Here is a 19,701-nt window from a genome sequence, read left to right as displayed (position 1 = left end):
TGCCATATTATTTACCTCAAGATGGTTAATTGTTTCTGTTTCACGTGTTCCTTTTGTGGCAGAAGGTTGCTTAAAATTGTTTTTATTACTTTCAGATCTTGATGAAGCTATGATGTGGCTAGAGCAAGATTAACTTATTCCTTGCTCCTTTAAAAAAACTTTAATAGCTAGATTCTACCTATGCTCAGGGTTTGATTGAGCACCATATTAGAAGCTAAGAATCAATCCTTTTCACTCCAAGTTGGGCTTGGAGTAGAAAAGAGAGAATTTCTGAATGTTGTCCACTCAGTTGTAGCCTGTGGCATAATTTATTTGTAGGAATTTGGTACAGATATAGGAATATCTCTTTTATCCACAGTGGTGGAAGCAACATGGTTCTCCTGTTTAAAATGTTTTTGTGAGTTTGTATATGGAGAATTCACTGTTCTGATTCCATCTCATTTACTAGTCCTAGCATCTATTCAGAAAAAATTTGAGGATCATACATACTATGGCACCTCTCTTGTCATTATAATGTATTTAGATAGTAGTAGTTCAGGAATTACAAACATGCTGGATTTTTCACATGTTACATTGTCACTTTTAGATGGGCAATATCAGTTAGCCATATATCTCCAAATGGGGATATATATATATATATATAGCCATATATCCCCTATGGAGATATATGCTATTTATTGAACAATTTTAGTATCTACGGGTATTTTATACTGAGAAAGCTACAAGTAGGCATTTTTGCACAGTAATCTTTGCAGTGTTTTTCCATTCCCTTGAATATCAAGATTATGAAGCGCCTAGTTGTCTAGACTGTGAACCTAAGTGGCAAATAATGTTTTGCACACAAATGCATGTAAATAAAGATATTTTTAATGAAAAATGACCTTATTAAGATGTGGATTTGATAGAAGAGGAATGGTGGAAAAATTACCTTTTCCTTTCATGGTAGAAAAACAGTTTGGGAAGGGCTGTTTTAAATGGAAAATTATCCAGGGTAGAAAGGATATGCTGTTTTCCCACCACTATTCCTGTCAAAACTGCAGCTCCCCAAGGCTGTTTTACATTAATAACACATTCATTATGACTTTGCTACATGCATTTGTATGTGATCTGTAATTTTAGCATCCTGAACAAAATTATTTTGTCTTTGACTTTGCCTTTTATTGGTTCAAGGTTTTACTTTAAATTGTTGTGCATTATCTTGGTGACTTTTTAGCAGATAAGGTAGTATATAAATGTTAATAGTATATTTTAAACAAAATATGTTTACTTTCCTCACTTCTCTAAGAACTCTTCTAAGCCTAGCAGCCATTCCCCATATAGCATGCTTTGTACTGCTGTGAGATTCTCATATTCAGATGTGTTCAAGTTCGTGCCTGCTCTCTGTAGTAATAAGATATTATTCTGAGTAAGTAATAATAATAAGATATTATTCTGAGCCTCAATAGGCTGCTGCTGCTCCTCAATAAAATATCACATTTAACTGTACACACCCTGAAGTTTTTTTCTGTTTTTGTTTTTGCCTGATACCTCCTTTGCATCTTTCTATAGCAATAACAACAAAGAGTCTTGTGGCACCAAAATTAACAAATTTATTATGGTATAAGTGTTTATGGACACAAATGGCTTCATAATTAAGTCATAATAAATGTGCTATTCTATTGCCGCTCCTTGTAGTTGCTCCAGCTACCCGTCTGCAAGCCTTTATATAGCCAGCATTCATCTGTTGCTTTAACAGAAGTGTAGGCTGACACCTACAGTCATGTAGTGGTAAGACTGACCTTGATTCTCCTGTTTTTATAATTCTTGCTCCAGACTTCTGTAATTTAAGTGAAGCAGCTTCATTTGTAAAATGCAAAATGTGTCTGGAGGGTGCTTAATAGCTGAGATAGAGTTATGCAGTTTACCAAGCTTCGTTTGGAGGAAAATAATGAATCCAAACAGGCTGGAACAGCTTCCTAGTATGACTGATTTAATTTTCAAATCACTTTGCCTAATAATGATTAGGGATTGTTGGTCTATTTGTGAAGTTCACTGATTAGTGAAGACATAAATTAACTGGAAGTCCCCACTCCCACAAACTTTTTACTGAGGAGAAGTAAATCACTTTTCTCAGAGAAATATTATATGCACCTGTTCGAATGTGGAAACTTAACGTATTTGAGGATTGCTAAATTCATTCCAGAAAGTGTAAAAGCTGAAGAAGTGAATGGTGTAATCTTTTTCCTACTGGACTGAGAAAGAGATGCCTGTGCATTCTGGGGGAGGGGCTTCTTCTGGAGTGTTGCTGTGGGAAACCTGGCAGGGACAGGAATAGCTCCATTTCTTTCTAAAATGGGAATGTGAGCATTCCCTGTCTTGTACCACTGTCCCTGTTTGCCATGCCCTGCAAGCTGTATTCCTGCCCTCTCTTCATGATGCAAGTTCTTCCCATTTCTCTTCCGCAGTTCATCGCCAGACGTCCCACCATATCCATCACCCCCTCTCCACTCACCTGCCTCCACCCCACAAGTCCCAGAAGAAGCTTCCCCACTCTGACAGGAAGAAGAAGAAAAAGAGAAAGCTAAGGAAGACCTCTATGCCTCCCTCGAATGTTACTCCAACCATCCAGGAGGAAGAGGAAGAAGAGGAGGAGGAAGCAGAATCTGAAGGGGAAGAGGCTCTGGAGAAGGAAACCTCAGCAGAGTCTGACCTTGAGGACTCTCCAAAAGGGGAATCTCATGGCAAACTACAAGTAGAGCTGACAGAAGAAAGCATTGAGGTGAGGGAGTTTCCACCTGCACTGCAAGGAGGGCCATGTGCTTGGAGGTACATGCATAAAAATTGGGCATGGTGAGAAAAAGATTGAACAATTTCCACATGTCAGGAGGCAGTACAGACTGTTCATGTGTGCGACCTGTTGGTCACAGAGCAGTGGAAAAGTCAGGGTGCTATATATTCCTACATAAGTATGAAGTAGTTGGATAGTATAAAACAGATAGAAAAAAAATGGATGGATGCTTTCCAAGCATCCTACATTATTTATTTTATTTATTTTGATTTATATCCTGCCTTTTTTCCCTCAAAGGACTCAAGGTAGCTTGCATCATTCTCCTCCTCCATCTTATCCCCACAACAACAACCCTGTGAGGTAGGTTGGGCTGAGAGTCTCTGACTGGCCCAAAGTCACCCAGTTGGCTCCATGGCCGAGTGGGGACTAGAACCCAGATCATCTGAGTCCCAGTCCCATGCTCTTAACCACTGCGCCACACTGGCTCTCACAGTGTGATTCTTATTGATCCTTGTTTTGTCAGCCTTAATCAGGGTAGTAGGAATGGCATTCCTTAAATTTCTTCAATGCTGTTCTAGTTTGACTGTTTCCATTGCTTCTTTACAGTTCACCATTGGGAGTGAGGAGGAGGAAGAGGAGGAGGAAGAGGAAGCCCATGGTAATCCATGCACTTTGTCATTTCATGTGGCAGAGGAATACAGTCAGTTGTCCCCACTCCCATGTCTCTCCAATCTGCTACCAGAGAAGGGACCTACCACTCCCAAGAGGTAAGATGTGTTGTTCTTTTTCATGGTTTGGGCTTCAGACAGGATGCAGATGCTGTAGACAGAGAATGCATGGTACCTGTTTATACTTTATTCAAGCATCAAAGAGCATTGTGGGGACACAAGTACATGTGAGGATGAGATTTGAGTCACATTTGAGTCACATCTCACCTGAGCTTAGTTTTAGAAGCTATTTTCAATGCCTGAGCTAACTTCTGGGATGTATGAGTAATTAAGAGGACTTGGTGTAATGTGGCATAGCATATATACTGTTGGACTTGAACTGCAGAGACATAGGGCAAATCCCCACTAGCCTTGACTTCGAGCCAGTGATGATCTCAGCTCAATTTATTTCACAAGTTTATTATGAGGATAAAATCAAATAACTCTTGTGTGCATACCCCAAAATCTGCATAACCCAAAACAAGATGCAAATAATAAGAAAATAGAATTCTATACACCTGGGGTTTAGAGATTTCCAGGACAGAAGAGTTGTTTTTTAAGCAAGCTTAAGCAATGAGACCTATGGTCTTTAGAAACTGAACACTGACTTCACAACTACCAGTCTCCAACCAGCAAGATGTTTTATCAGATGGAGGAGGGGGTGGTTTCAGGATCTATCTTTTGGAAATCCCCTGTTTGTGTCTTGCTTCAGCATTGATCGAGTTAGAAAGAAATCTGTAGCCATTCTTATTCCCTTTCCTTAGAAAAGGAATTCCATGTGTCTCTACTAGAAATAAATTCTCTTCTTGCTACTCCTTGCATGTCTCCACAGCTTCTCTGGGTACAGAGATAATATATCTCGGGGATGGGACAAGCGCAAACCTTGGAGTCAGGTACCAAGTGGGCAGCGGTCAAACTACGACTTGAAGGAGAGAGTGTGTATTGGTAGCATGACTGCTGTGGAGAGTGCCACATACCAGCGAATCCCCACAGATGAGGCTGAGGCTCAGATGCTGGCTTCTGCTGATCTTGATGATATGAAAAGTAAGATTCACACTGGAATCTACCATTGGTGATGGTGATGGTGATGTGATGGTGACAGTGACATGACAACAGCACTGTCTGTCTGCCAGGATTCTCTCTCAGCACAGAACCTGAGTGTGTATTAAAGGACTAAAAAAGTATATAAACATTTCTATTCAGCGTCAAAACAATAGTCCTTTGTACTAAAAGTAGACAGCTCAATGGCTCAGCAGTTTTTACAAAAACCTTATTGTAATACAATAATACCTTATTAATCTCCAGTGTATTGGATAGTTAGAGGAATATTGCCTATGAAAGAGATTGTGCTTTTGGCTATCAATGCACCACCTTTTATAATAATGGCCATTATAATGCCCTCTGGCAATGACTCACACAAGTTAATTCTGCACTGTGTGAAGAACTGGTTCTTTTTGTTTGTCTTAAGCCTACTGCTTACCTGGGTTGTTCAATAATCTTGAAGTTTTGTTTTTAGGGGAATTTATGGTCCAATCTTACTCATGCTTGTTCAGAATCATGTTGCTCTAAATTCTGTGGGGCTTAACTCCTAAGCATATTTGCATTGGGCTGTAGAAAGAGAAGACTCATTCCCTATTTTCTCTGAACAGACCAGGCCAGTCATGATTCTGTAAACCTCTATTTGCATCTTCTTTAATTATTTTTTTTATTAAGACAAAAATGCTGGGAACAATAGATGGCAAAAGAAGAAGGGGACGGCAGAGAATGAGGTGGCTAGATGGAGTCACTGAAGCAGTCCGTGTGAGCTTAGGTGAACTCCGAGTGATGGTGGAAGATAGGAGAGCCTGGAGGAATGTTGTCCATGGGGTCACGATGGGTTGGACAGGACTTTGTGACTAGCATAGCATAGCATAGCATATTAAGATAAAAATACTGGTATGCTGGAGCTGAAGTGGTCCCTTTGCTCTCTGAAATTAGCACTACAAGTCCTACTTGCAGCTATTCTAGTATTAGAATATTCACTCCAGCCACAATCTGCATTTCCTTTTGAGCTTTCATAAGTCCTGCCTCCAGGTCCAGGTAATGATCAGGATCCAACCAGTATCAGGTAAAATCCTTCATTGGCTCCAGTGGGTAGCTTTCTCTGGAGCAAATAGCAGCTTCTGAGGAGGGATTTAGCAGGGGAGAAAAAAATTATTTCCTTTCTTGGCCTACTAGGAGCCCAATAATTATCAGTTTCCTTTAGCCAATGTAATTTATGTTTTTATCTGGTTTGGCTCTTACAGATGACACATTATGTTAGATTCCTAACATTCCTACCCCAAAGTCATGATTTTTTAGATCCTCTCCCCTCCTTCAAACCTCTGAGGTTATTCCCTTTCCAATATTAATCCTGATTTTGCATTACAGGTACATGTGCACTGACTTGCAAATCCACTTCCCTTTCAAGTTCTGATCTCTGTACAATATGTTTTCCATATCGGGGAGATGGGTGAAGCTGCAATAGTAAATAATTCAGTAATATCTGCTGCATCTTTTTCTTTGAACCATGGCACATAATTCCTGTGTTACTTCTTTAGCAGTGCTGTAAGGAGGCACTGCGTTAGGGAGCAGGTAATGTATGTTCAGTAAGCTCATGGGATCTTGACATTCATTTTTCAATTTATTTCACATCTGTCCCCCACATTCCTCCCCCTGCCCCAGCTTTCATAATATGGTATTGAACTGGGAGTCCTCTAAAGTGAGGGGATTCTCAGGTTCTCCTTACATTGCTGGAGAGGAAATCCTCAAATAAGTACCTTGTATTCTGGCTGTGGCCAGTAACCCTCAGTTCAGACATGGTCTTCTATTGCCTGGCGCTCAGTTTTCCTTTACTCCCTTTATTGCTTCTGGGACCATCTGTCCCTAATGGACCAGATGGGACTCTGCCTGAGAGTATCAGGCAGGCCCTCTATCTTCCATCACATCTTCTATCACTCTATAACTTGTCCTTGCCCTACTGACTTTCTTGGCTGAGAGTTTTATCTCCAACCTTTGTTCTCTGAGAGAAATAGGCATTTTATCTTCTGGGAGTCAGCCACATTAGATCCAGGTTTCTACTTGGAGGCTCTATAGTGACTAAAATTGTTGAAAAGTTACAAGGTATTCAGGACTCAGTTTATATATGTGCACATGTATGGGCTGTGCTCTGCCTCCACCTGCCTGTGTGGTGTGCTGGTTCCTTCTGTGTAAGAGTGCAGAAGAAACGTCATGGAAATGCCAGCTTTGAGCCCCAGGACATAGAGAAGGCAATAGGCTGCTTTCCAGGCTTCAGTGGGTGGAGACAGCAAAGGCATATGAAGGGACACAGTAGACTGTGCTACAAGCCAAAGAAGCTTTTCCAGCAGCACATGTATTGGATCTCCTACAGAAAAATCCCTTTTGACCTGTGACAATGTGCAAAGATAGATAGTTACTTCCTCAGGCTCCAAGCAAGTGGATGTAGTCTCTGTGCTAGTCTCTTCTTTGGGTGAGGCATGCTAGCATTTTCTCTCAGATCCTATCAAGAATTTGTGATATTGGACCTATCAACTTCTCCGATTTTGTGCTACCTGAAGAGCTTCAAATAGAAAGGGACCCATCCACTCTCCTAAGCCCTACTCCTTGTCAATGTTGTAATAGTCACAAGTGCCACTGGTCCTCTCACCTTCTTAAGGACAATTGTGATGGCTGTTCTAGACAGAGAGGAGACAATGAAGGAGATGGGCATAGGAGACAGCTCAGAAGTAGGGATAGCTATCTGTGTCCATAATTCATTTGGATATGATGACTTTGAAGAGTTTGCTCTCAACTTTGAAGATTATGATCTATGGGAGGCTATCCAGAACCACCTGGGCTATACGAACTTGGAGCCAACCTGTAAGTACAAGTACCTGCTGGTGTATAGGGGTGTGTGTGTGTGTGTGTGTGTGTGTGTGTGTGTACAGAGAGAGAGATTCTCTCACATACTATCAACTTGGTTCACATAGAAACATTTCCACTGAATGACTAGATTTAAAGTTGCATAAGGTTCTTTTAACCTTCTGTAATGGTGCCAAAGATCTTACATGTGTGTTTCAATTTGCACTTTTCAAAATTCTTCCTTCTATAAATCTATTTAAAGTATGGAAATTTGCAACTGGTTATACTAACTCTCCATGCACATGCACACACAACTGATCTTTTATTTACTTAAATGTATAACTTGCTTTGTCCCATAAACATACTGTGAGGCATTTGTATTATTCTGGCACAGTCTGTAAACATCTATTGGGGAAGTAATACTGAAGACATTCAACTAATGCCTCTACTTTCTAATTCACACACAAACATGCACATTCACACACAACTGATTTTCTAATGTCTTCATTTGGTAATTGGCTGTAATCTGTGTTGTTCAAAAATGTAGCTTTCAGTTACAGTTTACAGATACACGTTATGTATATGCATACAAGCATGTACACACACAGTATACTGGAAATTCATCCATATATACTTAAGGCATACTGTGACACCAGTAACTCTGACTCTTATATGTAATCCAGGAGTTGCTGTTTCTACTGTCGGCAGGGCTGCATGAGGCACTTAGAAGACTTGAATAAGCTGAATCATCTCAGGCTGAAATGGAAGGGGGGCGGGCTGGCAGTGCTTATTTGCCCAAAGGGACACTCCTTTGAAGTCCTCAGTCTTCCATTTTGACCTACATCATGAATATATAGTGACAGAAGTACATCAGGAACCTTATCTATGTTACCTGTTGGATTCCTGGCTGATCTTGAGTACATTCAGTTCTACACCTCAGAGCTTCTATTAGTTCCACTGAGGGAAGAATATAGGCACCATTCAGGTACATGCATTTTTCTTCCAAATAGAGACTACTAGTATTTGGGATCAGGGAACACTCTCAGGCACTAAACTCAGGTCTCTTTCTGCAGACTAGAGATGGCACTATTCTTTCTCTCCTCCAGGAGATTTAGACTTGAGTAAATCTTACTCTTTAGATTAAGTCTAAATCTTACTCTTACAAAAGAGTAAGATTTGGGAAGGGCTTACAGAAGTATATGAATAGCACATACCAGTTGGGTCCAACTAGTCTTGTTTTAGATGCTCATAATGCACAGTCTAACACTTGCATGCATTATGTATCACCTACTTTATACATGCACATGAGTCAGACATGTGCATCACACAGATTACTGCACTCAGATGGTTATTGTTTCTGTCTACAATTTGACTGAACAACTTGCCTGTAGAAAAGATGGGCATCACATACAAATGCACACAGAGCACCCTAGAACAGCAGCATGAATGCATTAGTATTGATGAGCAGTTATTGGTTTTTGTCACTCATGTACAGCAGAAAATGGGAGAGAGGAGATCCAGCTGCCAGCAGGCCTCAAATCAGGGACACAGTCAGTGGGGGAAAAAACCCTCTAGCTCAATATAGATTTAATTTATATATAATTTAGTGACCCAGTTTTCTAAAGATCAAGGCTCTAATGTAGCAGCTTTGGATCTGAAAGTTTCTTCCAGGGGATAAGGTTATGGAATACCCAACCATGGTAGCTGGGTATATATTACTGCAGTCCATATTTTCAAGATGTATTGAACATAGATGAAGAATAAATGGAAGGCGTGACTTAACTGGACTGTTCTGAGAACACCTAGATACAATTTTCAGAGGCACTGTCTATTTCACATTGTATGCTATCTTCCAGTAATTCCACTGATGGCTGGAAAAAAATAAAAACAAAAACAGAGCTCTTAAGGAACTACCCTTGACTTGAATTATCAGTTTAAGCAACTCTTCTCAGCTGTTACCTGAGGACATAGTATCACTGCTTCCCTCATAGGTCAGAGAAGGTCTCAACTTTCCACTTTGGCCATACAGCATTTGAGCCTATTGCATGGCCATCTCTTTAATACTAGATGACTTGTTTCTAGAATTGGTAAAAGATAACACTGCATTCTTTTGGAGGGTAGGAAAAAAACAGAAAATTAAGTCTTGCTAGTTTATGCCTTTGATGATTTGGTTCCTTAAGTGGAGGAAGGAACTACAAAGCAAAACAGAATAAAGGTTATCCTGTAAGTTCTGCCCTTCTTTCAGCCTTGATATATCTAAAAGTGTTTAGTTATGTGGATTTTCTTATCACCCATTGGGTCATTCATGTATGTATGCATGCATGTATGTATATGTGACAATATGGAAACTGCACAGCCATTTATTGTTTCTCCAAAGATCTGGAATACCTAGCTCTGCAGCCCATATTGATCTGAGGGGCTTCATTATAGTAAATGGTGACATGACAATCAAATATTTGTTTTGTGGAGAGCCGCTGTGGTATAACGCAGTGATGAGACTGACGAGGACCAAGAATACCCAGATCCATGTCCCTAGGAAGCCACAAAGCTAGGTATCACTAGGTATCATTGGGTCAGCCACTGACCAAGTTTGCATGGGCATTGGTATACCTAACAAGCCACACAGGTTTGTTTCCTGTGGCAGTAACCCACCCTCACTGAGTTTGGGCAATACAGTAAACCACACAAATCAGGTTGGTATATGATTGGCGTGCACAGCATGCTCAGCAAGCCTTCATGGCTTGTTAACCACCTGACAATTTTGCAAACTGCTGCACTATTAGTTGCACATATTTCAGTGGGATGCTGTGAGGGTAATATAGGTGGGAGAAATCCACTCATGTTGCCTGAGCTCCTTGGAGGAAGGCCAGGATACAAATATAAAAAATAAAATAAGGAAGGTGGTATATGTGTCCTCATGATGCAGTGAGCTCTAACTTTTGAATTCTTAGCAGGTTTAGAAGCCCCATTCCAGGTACTTACTTTATCAGAGGTACATTTCTTAAAAACAAAGAAGAGGACCTTCTCAGAAGTGGCGCCCTTATTGTGGAATGCTCCCCCAAGAGTAATGTAGCTGGATCCTATGTTACAATGTTTTTGGCAAAATCATTTTTACTTACCCAGTTTCAGTTCTTGAGAATTTGAGCTTTTAAATATTTTATCTATGTTTTATTGTTATTCATTGTATTATGAAACAATTGGTTGTGCAATGCCCTTGATCCTAATAGGATGAAGTACAGTATATATTGTAAAAATACATTTAAAAAGAGCTTGGAAAGTCCCTTTTCTCACTTTCTCAGGAGCCTCAAATATGCATTTGATTATCATGTAACAGGTACTTGTTTCTGGAGCATTCAAAAACCAAACCAAAACAAAAGCAGTAGCTCCACCATGGTTAATAGAGCATATTGCAGTACTTATATATACCTCTCTTGAGATAGGGGTCTTTTCCCTATGCACCCGCATCTATTCAAGAAGAGTGCTGGTGGATGATTGTGTGGGAATTTGCTACCTCTCTTGCAAATCGTTCCATAAACAATGTAGTTGAAGACAAGGGCAGAGTGAGAGTAATATCTCAGGCAAAGAAAGCATGATTTACATGCTGAAGGCCCTAGGTTCATCATCTCTAGGCCCTATCTAGTTAAAAGGAATTCAGATAGAAAACTGTACCTGAGAATTTGAAGATCTGCTGCCATTTGGTGTTAACAGCACTGGCTAGATGAACCAACAGTCTACTTGCCAAGTTTTGCAAACCTGTCATTGCATTCTAAGGACTAAGAATGTGAGGACTTTAAATGAACTTGCTGAATTCTGCAGCTATTGCCAACGGACTGTGCTTCCATGGTGCAATTGGGGCATATGTACAGCCGCAGCTACAGAAAGGCACATGAACTCTCTTGACAATGCATTTCATTCATCATTCCTCTTGCTCTTGTTTTTGCCCTGTCTTCATACTAGGCCATCGTTTTGAAGATAATCCAGGAGTCAGGAGACATCTAGTTAAGAAACCCTCTCGGAGCCAGACTACAAGATCCAGCAAAAAGTCTTTGTCCTCACAATCTGTCAAGAAAAAAAAGAAAAAGAAGAAGCTTGACAGGAAACCCCATGAGGTACCATAATGGCCCAGCTCTGCTGAGATCCCACAATGTAAAGGGCAAGGTTGGCAGCTTCAAGCACGTGCTGTTCATATTGCATGTTAATGAATAGCTTCCCTTAGACGTAGTGGCAATAGTTATTCCGAGACTGCATGACCCAAAAGTGAGCATACAGAGTTAAAGATGCTAAGACATAGGCAAGTGATAACAGCCTGGTATGTGTTTTTTGGGACTCCCCTGGTACATAGAGACTGTTTTCCTGGTGGAAATGTATATCCTTGGAAGGATATCATGTCTTACAGACTTTCTGGGCTGGTATGGATCCCATCCTCCTTTTCTTACATTTTCCATGTACTCCCAATAAATTACACCCACAGGAAAAGAGCAGACAAGCATTTCCTCTGGAATTGCCGCACAGTAGCCATTAAGCATCTTGTCACTGAAAGAATTTCTTGCACTAGTAGGGCAAAACTAAAGGGTACTGCCTCTTCCCCATGGGAACCCTATCACAGTAAAGGAAATTTACTGTGATAGTAATAGGAAATTTACTGTGACAGTAAAGGAAATCACATGCCATTCTTAGGAATGAATTTGCACAGAGGACATGGCAGAATGTTGGGTGATGTGCTTGGAGTTCAGTTGCCTTGTTCGCCCCATTTCCTCCTGTGGTAGGTATTTGTGGAGCTGAATGAACTAGTAGTGGATAAGAACCAAGACATGCACTGGAAGGAGACAGCACGCTGGATCAAGTTTGAAGAGGATGTTGAAGAGGACACAGCACGGTGGGGGAAACCTCATGTGGCCTCACTCTCCTTTCGCAGCCTTCTGGAGCTCAGGAAGACCATCGCACATGGTAAGTAGCTAAACTGGGACTGGACCTTATACTTGAGAGTAGGTTGAAAGAACCTTGTTATCATTTTATATTGTCCTTTAAACAGAGACACAAATCAGGACGATCTCTCAAGATTCAGGCTCAAAGGGGAGAAGGAAAAATGGCAGATATGGCCAATACAATAAACTATCCTCTGATTGCCAAGATTTCCCTTTCTATCATACATTACCATGATAGAATGTATCAGTCCAGGGGCCTGGTCCAGGGACTCGAAAGTAAGATCTTGGGCCGAGAAGGACACTGCCACATTTTAAGCATAGGTTTAGGGTGCTTCCAAAGAAAGGACTCCTAGCATGACCAAAAGGAAGGTTTTGTGCATATATTGTTTTTTGTAAACAAATTTTCTACAGTAAAAAAAAAAGGACGGAAGAAGCCAGAAGAGCTGTTGAGTAGAAGATGCAGTATGGAAACCCTCAACAATTCCATGTTTCAGACAGGATGATTGCACAATAAAAGCCTTGTCTGGAAGTTTGCTTGTCTGCTTTTGCTTTCTTTTTTTAAGAAATCAAGCTCAAGTTAAAATCCATAGCTCTGTGGGAGATTCTGGGGGAAATCTAAGTAGTAGTGTGTGAAAGCCCATGCACAAGGTAGTCTATACAGTGTGCTAGAGGTATATGACTTTGCCTAAGCAATATTCCTACAAGCCCTGAATGGTGTGGTAGCTCCCGAGCACACAGATAATTTTAGTGCTGCTGAAGACAAGTCTGAGCTCAAGTATCACTTCCACAGAGGAAAGAGTAGCAAACAACAGTCTGCCTGAGAGACTTTTGACTGAGAAGTCTTCCATGTGACCTTAAGTGGGCTAATCCTATCGATCTCCCTGCTGTCAGGAGCTGTTCTGCTGGACCTGGAGCAAACAACATTACCTGGCATTGCTCATCTGGTGGTAGAGACCATGATAATCTCAGACCAGATCAAGGCTGAAGACCGAGCCAATGTGTTGAGGGCCCTGCTGCTCAAGCACAGGTGTGTATTGTCCTAGGGCTAGAAGACAGTGGGCTGGGGTGTGGTGATAGGAACACATGTGGATGGAGAAGAACTGTTGAATGATAAATAAATGGAATGTGAAGTGTAGCATAATAGAAAAAGTTGGGCTTAACAATTGCACAAATAAGCAGGGACGGCAAGAAGGGATTGAGTAAGAACAAGAGAATTTTCACTGTAGAACTGAAGAGGTACCTGAGGTTGTCTTAGTAACTTAGGATGTCCACAGGTGTTGGATTTTCCAAATCAATAAAAAGTTGATGTGTATGTGAGGTTGCAGAAGAGCTCATAGCCTGGAATACTTGCATGGAAACCAGGCTTTTTAGCTATATAGGTGTAATGAAGTAGGAACTGGCACTTGGAGATAGAGGAACCAGGGATTTCTTGCTGTGAACAAAGCAAGAGTCTGTGAGAAACTATAACCCCTTCACCTTGATCAAGGCTTTTGGCAGTTACTTAAAAGGGGACCTCAACAAAGCTTCAGTGAGATTTAGCCAGGGAAAGCTGTCAAGGACCTATAGATCTTTTTACTAGCCATATTCCTTCTTCAGCCATCCTAATGATGAAAAGGAGGCATTCTTTCCCCGGAATCATTCCAATTCCAGCATGAACTCTGTGGTAGGAAACCACCACCACAACCACAACCACACTGTTGACACTTGCATGCCGTTGATGGGAGAAGAGCGCATTGAAATGACAGAACCCAGAATCCTTGACCCTGACTACAGGGAGGTGAGTGAGAAACAGGCATTAGGACTGAATTGTTTTTTAAAGCGTGCAGATTTGAAGCTGGGTGTGAGCTAAAGAAAAACCTGTGCAAAAAAACAAAAGTGCCAAAAAGTTAAATTTTACAATGGGTACAAATTATGCAAAGCTACGCACAGTTCACTATCTTCCATAATTCCACATTTTATTCTACTTCTGCTAGTCACAAAGAAGAAAAAAAGTCAAGAAGTGACATTTGGCAGCTTGTGTGGTGGGATGGGAGGAATATATACAGGAATTATCAGCATAAAGGCTTAGTGGCTTAAAAATGAATAAATCTGTGTGTGGTGGGGTGATATTGTTGTTACAGCATATGCTAAAATGATCAATTTCTAAACTTGCCTTAGATCAAAACAGCAGGGGATCAAAGACTGTGCCCTGTGGGACCTCAATGACCAGGGAGCAGTCTCTGTCTTTTTATTATGCATTCATTCAGCAAAGCTGAGTGGAGTGTTGCTTCAGCAGCATGGGGTGCAAATATCATCATGGAGAAGGAGTCTTGGCTAATGAGAATCTTTGTGTTGAAACAGAAAAACATGCACCTTCACAGCTCTGAGGGACATCGCGGCAAATATCTCAAGTTGATGGAGAAGATTCCTGATGATGCTGAGGCCACCGTGGTGCTTGTTGGTAAGGAATAAAAATCTAAGACAGAGGTTTTGAGCATGTCTCAAAGGATCATTCTTCCTTTTGCTCTTCTTATATTCTCTTGAGATTAGGCATGTCTGTCAGGCCTGTTTCTTTGCCTGGTTAGTCTTTTTGATTGCATAACCTGCTATGTGTATATTTCATAATGCAAACTTGAGGGAAAACTTGTCCCTCATTAATATTATGTATGTGTGTATTCCTAGTTTGCCCTAGGAACTGTGGATGATTAAGAATTTCCTATAGATGTTTAAGAAATGTGCTGTTATAGAAAGTTGAAGGTTCTAGAAGAGGAAAGGAACCTTCTTTGGGGGATGAGTTAGTTTTTAGTTTTGCTTTTGAAATTCTTTGATCTGGTAGCTGGAGAGAAGTATGGTTAAATTCTTTGTTAGGACTTAATAGAAAAAATCTTGTATACCCATTACACAGCTATGTGTGTGGAATACATAGCTGCTACACAGGCAGAATCACTGCCATATCCTGTACCAATCTTCTTCTACCTGGTGCCTCCAAATATGTTGGATAACAACAACTGGATGTTATCCTATAACACATCTAGAGGACACGAAGTCAGGGAATGCTGTTTCATACCCACTCAGCTAAAGAGGGAGGAGGCAAAACACAACCAGAAAATTCCCACATAGCAGGAAAATAGCACGACACCCTCAGGATCCATAGAAGCACCATCAAAGCCACCCACTATGCTAGCAACACCAGGCATATGTTGTCCACAAAGAGGGAGCCAATGAATTCAGGTTGATGGGATATACTACCAGCATACACATCTGCATCACAAGACAACTTGCAAAATGAAGTACAGGATTGCTCTGAAATTTCCTCAGTATTTCTAGCTGAGAGAAAAGTCAGTCCTCCATCCTGGTTCAAATAAGTTCTATTCTTTCTCATTTGCAGTTGCGGTATTGATAGAATTCTAGAGAAGCTTCTTCTCTTTGACAAGGTATCAGGATCAGTTGCTACATTGAATCTTTAACAGAAAAGTCCTTTTTCAATTTCTTTTTTTCCTACCCTACTAGGATAGTAGTAGGCAAACTACAAATTCTGCATGCCCAGGCATTGTGGCCTGAGATACTTGCATTACAAGCAGGTCCTACAATGAGGACAATGCCACCTTTTGTGTCCTTTTGCCCGGACCCAGATTCTAGGACGTGCTTCCTGCTGTTAGAGCCATGTAGTTTTCATGCTGATTCACATTGCTGTATTTTTCCTCCCCTGGCAGGTTGTGTTCAGTTCCTCAAACAGCCAACAATGGCTTTTGTCCGTCTAAATGAAGCTGTGTTCTTGGAATCAGTCCTGGAGGTTCCAATTCCAGTCCGTTTCATCTTTGTTTTGCTGGGACCCAGCCAATCCAACATGGATTACCATGAGATTGGGCGTTCCATCTCCACACTCATGTCAGATAAGGTGAGGAGCTGTTTGCTGGTTCAGCTTGGAGCTGGAAAATAGATGAGGATGGTAGCAGCATAAGTTCTGAGGCAGGCATTAGAGAGAAGGATAAAGGAAAAGCAGTGCAAAACCAAGGGAGCACAAGGCAGGAAGACTGTTGCATGAAAAGGGACCAAGTGGAATATCAAGTGGGACCAGAAATTCCTAGTCTCAAGAAGGAATAGCAGGGCTTCTAACTGAGGAGAAAAATATTTAGGATAAATCAAAATGTTAAAAAGTCCATCCTCCTGGAGGTTATTGGTTGTGGATACAAACTGGCATTTTTAGATGAAATAATGTTAATTATTCCTTCACAGTGATCAAATTATCCCACTACCTAGATTCCCTGGAGCAATTTACTGCTTAGTGCAGTAGCTAACTCATTTCAAATAGCACCTATAGGAAAATGTGGCATGTTTCATGCCTAGCTGTCAGACAGTGTTTAGATGGTGCACAGTTGCTGACACAACATTCTTCAAGCCTTTTGTGAGAGTCTTCCTGGTTTGGTTCACCAGCCTTGCTTGAGGTTTTGGGAGCATTTATTATGGCTGATCCTCTGTGGTATTTGGGTGGGGAAATCTAAGTTGTAATTTCTGGTTTTTTTATGCATGCCTATGGCCTTTTTTTGGGGACTGCAGGGGGCGCAGTGGTTTAAACCACTGTGCTGCTGGGCTGGTTGATCGAAAGGTCACCGGTTTGAATCTGCACAACGGGGTGAGTTCCTGTTACTCCGTCCCAGCTCCTGCCAACCTTGCAGTTCAAAAGCATGCAAATGCAAGTAGATAAAAAGGTACCACTTCGGTGGGCAGGTAACAGCGTTCCGTGCACTTCGGTGTTTAGTCATGCCGGCCACATGACCACGGAGACTGTCTGCAGACAAATGCTGGCTCCCTTGGCTAGGAAAAGGAGATGAGCACTGTCCCCTAGAGTCAGGCATGACTGGACTTAATGTCAAGGGGAAACCTTTACCTTTTACCTATGGCCTTTTTACAAGTACTTTGGACAGAAACATGAAGTGTAACTCTAGAAATTAGCCGATTTTCCATAAAAACACACAATGGTGATAGAAATAATGAAGTTTATCAACTTTCCATAGTTCCCCATTATGGTATGTAATATGCTTGTTTTGAGAAAAGATTTCAGAGATGGGGCTGTTATTAATCTGATCACGCAGACCACTCAGTAGCAGAAACACTAGTACTTTTTCAAGACCTTAGTGATAGATCCCCAGAATCTTCCATTTGTATCTTAACCTGAGTTTCTGAAGAATGTATGCAAGTATATTGACCATACCCATGTCCTTAAAAAATTAAAATATTTAATCATGTGGAGGATCCCATTGTATTTATGATAGAACACATTCAAAAACTTAGCATAAGGGTAAGTAGTTATGAGGAGATGGAAGGAAATCATGTGCATTTGTGTTAAGGCAATCATGAAAACAATCACTTAGGGTACAATCCTATGCATGTTTAGACAAAAAAATAATTCTGTAATGCCGAGGATTCCCCAGCCAGAATTCCCTGTCTAAATGTCCATAGATTGTACTCTTAACTATTTCTTTATTTGGTCACACAATTGCAAACAAAGAGGGTGTCCTTTTGATTCAATCATGTTGAAGGAACTCATAATGATCGTACAATATGAAAGCCTCGGCAGCAGCAGCAGCTGTGCAAGAAGGGGGAGGCTGTGTTCTAGATAGTGCTACAGTATTGATAGTGTCCAATTGCATACATGTGCACTGGAGTCAAGCTCCATCAGGTTTAACTTCTTGGACACTGAGTGACATTTCAAGAATGGAAACTTCAGGGATCATACGCTTACAGTTTGGTTACAGTAACAATATTTGCAAAAGGCACCCCCACACCCACACCCAGGCACAATAGGAGTAACATAATGATGGTGATCAGATAAATAGGGACAGCTGGAATATAGATTGTTGGCATGACACTCAGTCTGAACTGAGAGCCAAGCTACAGGGGCTTTTGGTGTTGAATTAATACAGGCCTTGAAATGGATTGGTGGGCCAACTTGAGTCTTCAGTAGTGTCTCTGACTAGTGGTATCCAGGAAGACAGAGGCTAGTGAAGAGATGTTCTCTGCCTTCCTGACCATATTCCTTCATTGGCTGACAGCATTTCCATGAAGCTGCTTACATGGCAGATGATCGCCAGGACTTGCTCAACGCGATCAACGAGTTCCTCGATTGTAGCATCGTCATCCCCCCTTCAGAAGTAGAGGGGAAGGATTTGCTCAAATCAATTGCTACCTTTCAGAAAGTGCTGCTGAGGAAGAGAAAAGAACGGGATCAGAAGAAGTCCAACAAAGAAGGGAATGTTCAGGAAGCCAAAGGTCTTGTACCTACCTTTCCTTTGCCCCTAGTGATTGTGCTTTATGCCCTGAGCAGGGTGGGTGTGGGTTTACACAATCTGTGTGCGCCTCTGTGTTATCTCAAAAGAGAAAAAGGACAAGTTAACTAATCCTAAGGAGAGACCTTCTGAAAATTAGTGAAGGCAAATAAGAGGAAATGAGTCTTGCTGGAAGCTGGCACTGAGTGCAAAGATGTCTCTTTTCTACTTCCCTCTCCCATCCCCTCACCACTTCCCTGCCATGCTGTTCATGTTTTTCCAGAGCTGTGTGAAGTGAAAGCAGAAGAGGAAGAGGAGGGCGAGGAAGAGGATGACCCTCTGAAGCGTACTGGCATTTTCTTTGGCGGTTTGGTGCGGGACATAAAGCGCAGGTACCCCAAGTATCTGAGTGACCTCAGAGATGCCCTGCACAGCCAGTGCCTCGCAGCCGTACTATTCATCTACTTCGCTGCTCTCTCTCCTGCCATCACCTTTGGGGGACTGCTAGGTAACACGTCCACCCGCCTTCTTCCCCTAACAGACATTCTTTGCTCAAGCTGGTTCCTATCTGCTTGTACCGCTCAAGAGGTTGAGAAGGATTGGTTAAATATTTGCTTGTGCTTGTACCAGCTAAGTGGCTGGGATTGGTTCATCAGTGCTTGGATCCATGCTGACCAAGTGGGCAGATTCCGTTTGGCTCTTGCTATGTCCAAATGAGTTTGGCTCTGTCCCATTTCACTCTTGCCTGGCTCTGGGGCTTTCTAGTCTATGCATGTCCCTTGCCATTCTCACTGGCAACAACAAAAGCAATTTACTACTAGTAATTGTCGCTCCCTATATTGCTGAGGTGGAATTGTGGTGTTCAGACAACTTAGGGGCTAAATTGGGTAGCAGTGAATGCAAAGCAGGAAAGGAAGCAGTTTCAGCCTATCCTTCCAGAAAAATAAAGGGTGGTCAGAATGGCCCCATACATCCCATAAACATCCAGAGTGTTAGCAGCCAAGGGTAGCACATGAGCAATGACAACATATTCCAGGAAGCAGAGAGCAGTGACAGGCATCAGCAAGCTGTTAAGAACATAAACAAAGCCATACTGGATCAGACCAAAAGTTCATCCAGTCCAGCACTTCATAGACATTGCAGCAAACCAGCCACACCCGCAGGATCCCTCAAGCAGG

At 41.6% G+C, this 19,701-nt stretch overlaps 1 protein-coding gene across 3 annotated transcripts in view; it reads left to right on the top strand.

Moving 5' to 3' along the window:
- The window catches only part of SLC4A3 (solute carrier family 4 member 3), a 44,892-nt gene that overhangs the window by 9,880 nt on the left and 15,311 nt on the right, over positions 1-19,701 (top strand). For all 3 annotated transcript variants that reach the window (XR_006415497.1, XM_044438026.1, XM_044438025.1), the window contains exons 4-14: positions 2,445-2,758; positions 3,374-3,534; positions 4,307-4,518; positions 11,311-11,462; positions 12,120-12,300; positions 13,170-13,305; positions 13,875-14,055; positions 14,619-14,718; positions 15,971-16,155; positions 18,311-18,527; positions 18,807-19,031. Coding sequence is in view for 2 of the 3 variants with exons in the window: in XM_044438026.1 (XP_044293961.1) it covers positions 2,445-2,758; positions 3,374-3,534; positions 4,307-4,518; positions 11,311-11,462; positions 12,120-12,300; positions 13,170-13,305; positions 13,875-14,055; positions 14,619-14,718; positions 15,971-16,155; positions 18,311-18,527; positions 18,807-19,031 (2,064 nt within the window). In the remaining variant the exon portion in view is untranslated. The remainder of the gene's footprint in view (positions 1-2,444; positions 2,759-3,373; positions 3,535-4,306; positions 4,519-11,310; positions 11,463-12,119; positions 12,301-13,169; positions 13,306-13,874; positions 14,056-14,618; positions 14,719-15,970; positions 16,156-18,310; positions 18,528-18,806; positions 19,032-19,701) is intronic.

The sequence above is a fragment of the Varanus komodoensis genome, unplaced genomic scaffold (genome assembly GCF_004798865.1).
Source record: "Varanus komodoensis strain SLA01 unplaced genomic scaffold, ASM479886v1 scaffold32, whole genome shotgun sequence".
Taxonomy (NCBI): Eukaryota; Metazoa; Chordata; class Lepidosauria; order Squamata; family Varanidae; genus Varanus; species Varanus komodoensis.
Note: the sequence above shows the minus strand (reverse complement) of the source record. Positions and strands in the feature narration are given on the sequence as shown.